Source organism: Quercus robur, chromosome 5 (assembly GCF_932294415.1).
Source record: "Quercus robur chromosome 5, dhQueRobu3.1, whole genome shotgun sequence".
In the NCBI taxonomy this organism is placed as follows: Eukaryota; Viridiplantae; Streptophyta; class Magnoliopsida; order Fagales; family Fagaceae; genus Quercus; species Quercus robur.
This window is the reverse complement of record NC_065538.1, coordinates 52,715,105-52,724,741: the sequence shown is the minus strand read 5'-3', so window position 1 is coordinate 52,724,741 and position 9,637 is coordinate 52,715,105. Positions and strand designations below refer to the sequence as shown.

General features: G+C 32.8%; 1 protein-coding gene across 1 annotated transcript; it reads left to right on the top strand.

Annotated features, from left to right (window-relative positions):
* The first annotated feature begins 5,786 nt into the window (after positions 1-5,786).
* LOC126726309 (uncharacterized) lies at positions 5,787-9,610 on the top strand. The gene is made up of 4 exons (XM_050431542.1): positions 5,787-6,100; positions 6,622-7,247; positions 7,982-8,497; positions 9,138-9,610. Exons 1-4 carry the CDS (start codon positions 5,833-5,835, stop codon positions 9,264-9,266), a joined length of 1,539 nt encoding a protein of 512 aa, XP_050287499.1. The 5' UTR covers positions 5,787-5,832; the 3' UTR covers positions 9,267-9,610.
* The last annotated feature ends 27 nt before the right edge of the window (positions 9,611-9,637 follow it).

Genomic DNA, 9,637 nt, shown 5'->3' with positions numbered 1-9,637 from the left:
GAATGAAATAGATATCAAAACTTTGAATAAATGATTCAAATTAGATTTTAATTGCACTCTAATTTTTGTGTGTCATTCTAATTAGATTTCATATACTCTAATTTTGTGAAAAGTGTCCATTCACTTTAAAATTACTTATAATCCATTTAGAACTACTTCCATTCAATTTGAAACTTAATTAGTCCAATTTTTCTTATCAAAACTTATCATTAAATTTGAATGAAAATTTATACTATGTTCTAAAAATTGATTGTTTATTTTCAACATTTTCATAATAAATAATTTTCTATAACTTATTTGATAAATATAAACTTTAAATAAATTCATTACATCACAATAACAAAAATTACATTAAGAAATAACTAATTACCTTGCCTTCCTCTTCCCTAAAATAGAGTAATAAAAATAAGTACAATTTGTATACTTTATCAAATAATATACCCGATCACAAAGGATTTTTTCAAGAGTTGACAAAAATTTTAAAAACAAGCCTAGGTAGTGTCTAGGAATAGTTTTTGCATGTAGCTACGTGTCTCCTACTGGAAGTGTGACTTTACTAAGTCCAAATTTGTTTTAAGGAGTTCAACCCGGAACTCGACATTGGGCCGCATAGACCAATGGCTTCCGGTGTATTTTTAAGCCTACAAAATAGATGAAACCGAAAGTCTTAGAATCATGATAATGGTTGAAATAAATAAATAATATGCTTAGCATGATAGCTTTGATTAAATGGTGAGTTGATACATTATTATTATGTATATTAAGTGATGTCCAATATTAGAAAATAATTAATTAGGTGTCAAATGTCCAACAATGGGATGAGTCTAATAGTCCATGTTTAGTTGCGGTTCATGGTTCATGTTCAACATAATAAGGTATGTCCGGCAATGGTAGTTCATTTCCAAAAAATATGTGTCCAATGGTGGTTCATGTCCAAATAATATATGTACAACGATGGTAAACCAATTTATTAATATGTATGTTCATTGATGAAGTATAAGTGAGATCATGTTCATTAAATAGTGAGATGATATTAAAATAACTTGTATCCAGCGGTAAAATAATAATGAATTAACATATATTTAATGATGTAATTTCAAAGATGGAGAAAGATTGACTTATCTTCACAGTTTGTAGCTTCAGCTGTAGAACAGCAGTGGACTTAACATTTCAGTAACATGATGAAATGAGTCCAGCGGTATAATAACATTAGTCGAGTGGTATAATGATAATGAATAAAATATACTTAATAATATAAATTTGAAGACAAAAGTATAATGACATATCTTCATATTTTGTAGCTCCAGCTGTATCACATCACTTCATATTTTGTAGCTCCAGCCGTATCACATCAATGGACTTAACATTTCAATAGCATGATGAAGTGAATCCTTTCATGGTGACTTCATGTTTGAAAGGGAAAAATGGGTGCAGCTGGAGGGAGAGAGAGCATGTCCAGCCGTGTGTATCGGTTGGTTAAGTTTGTCCCCTTGATCATGCACTTAAATGATTTTCTCCATGTAATACTCTTTTAGTTTTTAGTCAAGTATGAGTGATTTTGTCTTTCATAAGAAGGGTTTTTAATTTCATAAGTTTGTGTCTTTCATAAAAATAGCTTTCAGTATTAGAAATGTATGTCCTCAATGAGAATGATTTTAATATGAAGTCTTTGTGCCTTTTAAGAGAAAGATATTAGTATTGATATTCATATGTCTTCCATGAGAAAGGGTTTTTTTAATGTGTTCTTGGAAGAGTGTTTGATATATTTTAAGATGTGTGGAGATGGTAAGAAAAAGTGTTTGATATGTTTTAAGATGTGTGGAGATGGTAAGAAGCATATATATTTTGTGAGATATAGTGTTTGTAATATGTATAGGAATTATATGTAGATACTTTGTTGGACATGGATCTTGTATATGTATACTATGTGAGACATGAAGTTTAAAGATATATAAGGACTATATATGGGTATTTTGTGAGGAATGTGTTTATAAAATATATGGAAGTGTGAGATAGATGATATGAAGGTTAAATATAGTAAATAGATGAGATTATAGCTGCTGCTGGAGTGGTTTTTTGTGCTATGTCATGGGTTATGTTGCTTTTTAAGAAGGGAGATTTTGTATGAGAAATAAAGAATGAGGTGGAGATGTGTTTTTGGGTAGCAAAATGATGAAGTTTCAGAATATTAAAGTGTGGGAGAGATGGATAGTGTGTAATGGTGTGGTGTAATAGGTGTGATGTAATGGTGTCATCTAAGAAGAGATATTTTTGTAAGGGAGATGGAGAAGTATGGAAGAGTTTAGAGATATATGCAGCAAAGTGAAGTTTCAGAATATTGGGGATGAGAGAGGGGATCCTCCCTGGTGTGTGGCTTGGTTCTCTTTATATAGAGTCAAGCATGTAACTAGATTAGAACTAGTTGAAGGGAAATTTAGCAAATAAGGAAAAATCTTTGACAAAGTAAGTGATTTCATTAGTGGGATTTTATTTTTTAGCCAAAAGAAGCAAAATTAGAGACTTAATGGTGCTATCATAGCTATTACAGCTGTTAGTTGTCAAATGATGCCATCTGAAGTGAGATCTTTTGCTTGGAGGGAAAATATTTGGCATTAAATTCATGGTTTGGCTAAAAATGGTAAGATAATCTTTATGAGATCCTTCTATTTCTAATACCACAGCTAGAGGTGTTGGAGCTGTTGTAGCTTTTGCAGAAGCTATTTTTGCAAAAGCTGTTTCTACTTCTACTGGAGCTGTTTGCAGCTTCTGTTGGAGCTGTTGTTGGTATTTTTGGCTAAATTTCTTCCCTTTGGAAAATTATATGCTTAGTCCATATATAATTTTAGTAAGTAATAGACTAGTTGGTTGATATTTGATGAAGTTTTAGAGATGTAATTATGATCTTTTTGTATTTTAACCAAATCTTGGAAAGTAAGGAGAGCATTTTAATGCTAGATATGAGATATTAATATATATTTAGCCATGTGTTTGGAATTGATTTAGATGATAATAATATAATTTACATGAAATACTATAATTACATTTTTTTTACTTATATTATATGATGAACATTAATTTTTATGTAAAGAGCATGAGAGTTTTATCATCTTAAGTGTTATGTGATATGAAAGGCTTATCAAATGTTACCTATTGCACACTGACCTGTCAAAATTTAGAGAATTGGGGAAGACATGCCAAGTAACATGCTTTCCTTTATCAATTTTGAACCACTAGAGTTTTACTGAACATACTTTTTGACCCTCCAAACCACGACTCCCAAAATTCCCCCGATGAGACTCATGAGCTTGGATCATGAGCTAAAAAATGAGATGATGTGCTATGAGCTTGAACCATGGGCTTTGACGCCTTTTTGTGTAAATATGGGCTCTTTTGGGTTTTAGAAGAGATTTTCCCAAAATCCATGATAATGTTGACGTGGTGCGGGTCGCCAGTGAAATGAAGTCATGTGGTGTGGAAAATTTGTCCTCCACAAGTAGTATTCAACTTAGATACAAAATTTAGTTATACCTGGTATAACTTTAAATAATGTTGCACCACCCAGTATCTTAGGGTTGTTCACAAGTCGATCCAGGTCAGTTTTGGGCTTAACCTGACCAAGTCGGGTGGTAGATCAAAGGACTCGTCGCCGACTGAGAGGATGAACAAGTCGGATTGAGCTGGATTGGCCACAGGTTGAGTTAGATTTAGTCAAAACTAAGAGATTCGACAAAGATTAAAAAAAGCTAGTGGTTCTTTGATGGAATCTCCAATCTACACTAGATCTAGAGGAGATATCAGCTGGATCGGCTGAGATCTCCTCATATCTGAAAAATTTAAGGTCATCGTTGATGGTGGAGAGGAGATCGAAAAGGAGATTAAAGCAGAGGAATCTGGGATCATCGGGTGGGTCGTGTTCTTCGGTTTCTCAGACCGCTAAACCAAAAATTGAATCGATCTTATCAGTTTCTGTGTCCAGCAACCCACTATCGACCAACCCATTGCTCGGATCGGGTAGTTTTCGGGTCAGATGTCTTTGAATCGGGCAGTTTGGCTGGTCTGGATGGGTGGTGGATAGCCCTACAATAACTTTTTATAAAATTCATATTTTGAAAATCCCACAATTGAATTACATGTTCTATATGTTCTTAACATTCATGCCAATTTTCATGTCAACTGGAAGTTATTTACCATTCAATCCATAAACTCATCTTTTATGCATTATTTTAAACTACAAAAACTTGAATATAAACAATTGCTCGGTGACATGGCTCTTAATTTTTGATCAACTTGAAATTTTGCAAGTATGAAGAATATATGAAGATAATGTATATATATATAGAGAGAGAGAAATGAGTTCATGTTATACTTGGTGTAACTTCAAATAATATTACACCACTCAATATTTTTTTTATTTAGATGGGAATTTTGATAAATCCACTGTTGGATTATATTATCTTCTTATATTTTTCATACTTGCAAAATTTCAAGATGATCAAATATCAATAGTCATATTATCAATCAATTATTTAAATTCAAGTTTATATTGTTTAAAATAATGCATAAAAAGATGAGTTTTGAATTGAATGGTAAATAACATCTAATTGACATGATTTGAAAATCTAACCGTTGAATTATATGTTCTATATGTTCTTAACATGCATGCCAAATTTCATGCCAATTAGATATAATTTACCATTCGATCCATAAACTAATCTTTTATGCATTATTTCAAATTACAAAAACTTGAATTTAAACAATTGATCGATGACATGACTATTGATCTTTGATCACCTTGAAATTTTGCAAGCATGGAGAATATACTAAGATAATGTAATCTAATGGTGGATTTGTCAAAATTTGCATTCAATTAAAAACTATTGGCTGGTGTAACACTACTTAAAGTTACACTAGGTGTAACTTAAACTCAACCCTATATATATATATATATATAGGGTCTAGTACTTTTTAACTAGAATCTCCTGTTATTTTAATGAAAAATTGTCATATCACTCATTAACTAAATAAAATGTAGGGATTAAAACTCACTACCACTTGCTATTGTTATTTAAAACAAAATGAGATGTCCAGTTAAAAAAAGTATTAGAAGTAAGCCAAATCCATGTATATATGATTTTGGCCACAGTTGTATTAATGTACCAAATCGTGGTTTTTCTTGAATTCTAAATGTCGGTATTTGCCTATATATAACCTTGTAATCTAGTGATTAAGAGGGTGCTTGTGGTACCTTAAGTAAGAAGTTCCTTAAGCAGCCAAATTCCATTCCACAGCATAACCATAACATTGTGTGATGTGTCTAAATAATTATTGCGCTTTCTTTTCATCCTCTACAAGTTTATACAAAATTAAAGCACCTTTTTCTTTCAAGACCATTGCAAGGAAACTTCAGTTTTGTCATTTTCTTTTCTGGTAGGAAAGTGAGTTTAACGGAAGTGAAATTTATAAAAGTACCCACCGACTCAACCTGAAACAGAATGTACACCAAACAATTATACGGTTAGATAAGAATATTTTTGGATATTTAAATGACATAATGCTGTGCTGCAATGCACCCCTTACCCCTTAATATCATCACAAAAGTTGGCATATAATAACAAATTACTTTTTGTTTTTAATATAATAATAAAATACGTTACATGCAATATTGGGAAAGTATAAAATTATGTACAAAGCAATTTCTTTTAAAAAAAAAACAGAGTAACATAAAATATTAAATATTAAAAAAAAAAAAACTTTATCTTTCATAATTCCAATACTCATGCTTATATAGCAAACTAAGGCAAGGAAGCATTATGTATCAAGCTTTTATCATCAATGGCTAATAAGCACACGAAAAACCCATGTGCTTTTCCTTTTGCTTTCACTCTGGTTGTGGTTTTCTTTACGTGTGTTTTGTTTGTGAATGGTTCTGAAAGTGAGTATGTATCGGCTGTGGGTGATCCTGGAATGAAAAGGGATGGCCTAAGGTTGGCGATAGAGTCATGGAACCAATGCAATGAAGTTGGTGAAGAAGCTCCTCACATGGGCAGTCCAAGGGCTGCTGATTGTTTTGACATATACACGGCTTCTCCACCGGCAAAAGGTAAGCTTGGCCTTGTTCTGTTTTTGTTTTTCCCTCTTCATCTCCTTCTGGATGAAACACAATTGTCTAATCTATTTTTCTTTCTTTCCAACACAGTAAAAGTTCATGGTTTTTTTTTTTTTCTCTTTTCTTTTCTTTTCTTTTTTCTTTGTTGGTCTATGAAGAAAAAAGTGTCTTTCCTATCTTATTTTTATTTCTGTAATAGTGTACACTTACATTGGTAATGTATAGTTTCATATTCATTTCTTTATGTCTTGGCCAATGGCTCTTTTTTATTATTCTTCTTAGTGTAAAAAGTTATGTTGTGTTAAGATTTTGGTATGATAGCATCAATAAAATACTGGTTGATTATTGCTGGTACTGGTTTTGCACTTGGGCTTTCTGATTTTTGTGTTCGAGATAATTTTAGACTAACCATATTCAGTTCAAATTCACCTTTTTTTTTCCAAACCCAGAAGATGCAATTATTTATAAATTATATATAGTTGAGATTTTTAGTTAATTTTTGTTTATCCCTGCAGAACAAAACTGCTCCCTCTGCAATTTGATACCCTACATATTGGTCCACAGAGTCACGGATAAAGACAACAACCTAGGGGTTGGAGACCCTTTTCTTGGAGTGGATCCAAATGCCCTTTCAAATGTAGACGTTTACGCTGCTGAGAAAGAACTCTATTTGGGATCTAAATGTGAGGTTGAAGACACCCCAAATCCATGGCAGTTTTGGATGATCATGCTAAAGAGTGGCAACATGGACACTTTTGCTGCCAAATGCCCCAAGAATGGCCATAAAGTTGGCCCTTTCGGCCCTGATAAAGGGTTCCCTTGCTTTGGAAAAGGGTGCATGAACCAACCGACCATTTATCATGACTATACCACATTGCAAGGGCTTAATATGAATACTCTTAAGGGAAGGTTTTATGGGTCATGGGACTTGGATGCAGATTTGAGTAAAGGTTTGGTGGGGAATATATCTTACCATTCAGTAACTTGGGAGAAGGAACTTGGAAAGGGAAGTAGTTGGGTTTTCCATAATGTCTTGAGGACTTCAACAAAGTATCCTTGGTTGATGCTTTACTTGAGATCAGATGCCACTCATGGATTATCTGGTGGGTACCATTATCCTACCAGAGGAATGTCTAAAATTGTAAGTAACTCTTTCTTTAACTTCTAGACAATCTAATCAATTGGAGTGTCCCCTTTCAATTACTCATTGCTAGGTAGGTTAATAATTATTTCAGTTCTGTTACTATGTTCTATCGAGCTCTTAGGTCATTCGTTGAATGATGATTAGTTAATTACTAAGTTTTGTGATTAGCAGAAAAGTTGAAAATATGGCATGCCCAAGAATTAATATGGTTTACCTAAAGTTGGTAGGAATATAAGTTTGACTAATAGACGTCTTGTGTAGGTCTTTTCAAAAGCTCTCTATATCATGCCCCTCTGTCGGCTTTCTTTGTAAGCGAAACATTAATGCGGATGTGTATTTGGTTAATGTGAAATAGGATCCTCTTTGTTGAATATAAGGTAAAAGAAAGGAGAGGGACGGAATGTGTATTATATATTCTTTGTTGATCAAGTACAAGAGACGGCCTTTATAGATGCAGAATATGTGTGCAAGACAAGTAAAGTACGTAGGAGCCTAAGCCTGTTGGGCCTATGCATACACTAACCCTTTCTATTTTATTTGAAATAGAGATAATCCATTACACAGTTAAGATTTTATTTCTTGGATTTGATAATATATAAAATGTCATGTTATTTAAATAACATGAAATTGGATTTACTTTTAAATATATAACATTTAATCTAAGTTCATAAAATATATTTATTTCAAATGGATAACATCTTAATACTGTACTTAATATATTAACTATGCAGATTCCAGAATCACCTAATTTTAAGGTGAGGTTCACCTTAAATGTGATTAAAGGTGGTGGTCCAAGTAGCCAATTCTACCTATTAGACATTGGAAGTTGTTGGAAGAACAATGGCAAGCCATGTGATGGCGATGTGACTTCAGATGTCACTCGATACAGTGAAATGATCATAAATCCAAATGCAAGCGCATGGTGCCAAGCAAACAACCTCAATGCATGCCCACCTTACCACACATTCCCTAATGGGACATGCATTCATCGAAATGATACTACCAACTTTCCTTATGCAGCTTATCACTTGCATTGCTCACCAGGAAATGCAGAGCATCTTGAGGCACCTTACAGTTTGTGTGATCCATATAGCAATCCTCAACCTCAAGAGATATTGCAGATTTTGCCACACCCAGTTTGGGGTGAGTATGGGTACCCTACTAAGCAAGGGGAGGGTTGGATTGGGGATCCAAGGACATGGGAACTTGATGTTGGGAGGTTGTCACAATCACTTTTCTTTTACCAGGTTTGATTTTCTCCTTGTTCACCCTTTTCTTTTTTTTAAAAAAATTCTTTTTTCATTCATGAACTTTGTAGTTTTTTCAATAGTTTAGAGATAAAAATAGTGGTTAAAAAAAGAACTTTTTCAATAGTTTAGGGATTAAAAAAAAATTTAAAGTTTTATGACATAAATAAAACATTTTATTAGTTTAGGATGAAGACAAAATTTTCAATAGTTTAGGGATAAAAAAATAAAATTTTAAATTTTAGGAATGTGAAACAAACTTTTAGTAAAATTTAAAAGCTAAAATAGTATTTTACCCCCTTTTTTTTACAAGGGAATGAAGAAATTACTTTAGAGCAATTACAAAATAAAAATATCTATAACTTGTATTTTTTTTTCTCCTATGCAAATTCATTTAGGTAGATAGAAATGCACATTAATGAATTGGCTCCAAAAGTTTTCCTAATGTTCTGAGTGGTACTAGCTAGATTGTTATCATATATATATAGAAGAGATTGTTATCAAATATTAATTGGTCCATTTGCTTTTGGAGGAAACAGAGGTGAATAACAGAATAATATTAGAATGTCATACATTCTCCATATGGTTATGATTCTTGAGGATTAAATGCTAACCATAGTTATAAAAACTTCATTTGCAGGATCCTGGTACTCCTCCAGCTAGGAGGCAATGGATGTCTGTTGATTTGGGAACTGAAATATTTAAAGACCCAGATCAAGTTGCTGAATGGACTGTTAGTGACTTCGACATCCTTGTACCTAAGAGATAAAGGTATTGAAGCAAAACGATGAGACAATGAAGATTATTAGAGACTTGAATAGACTTTACCCGAAGGGTAGAATTTATAGAAGACTCTGCAAAAATCTTTTGAATTGTCATTTTTCTGGCAAGTCATATCTTCTTTTTCAATTGGAAGGAGCTCTGGCTAATCCAGTAGAAATAATTTTGTCTTGCCTTTAGCAATGGACCTTCTTTGTACTTAATTTTAATTTTGAGCATTGATTTGATCATAGGCTAAGTTAATTAAGCCTTTGATTTCATGATTTAACTTTCTTCCTAAGAGCTTATGGCTCCATCTTGCGTCAACAAAGAGGCCTTTTTTCTTGTATGAAAGGTGATTCCTTCGTATCGATGGTTACT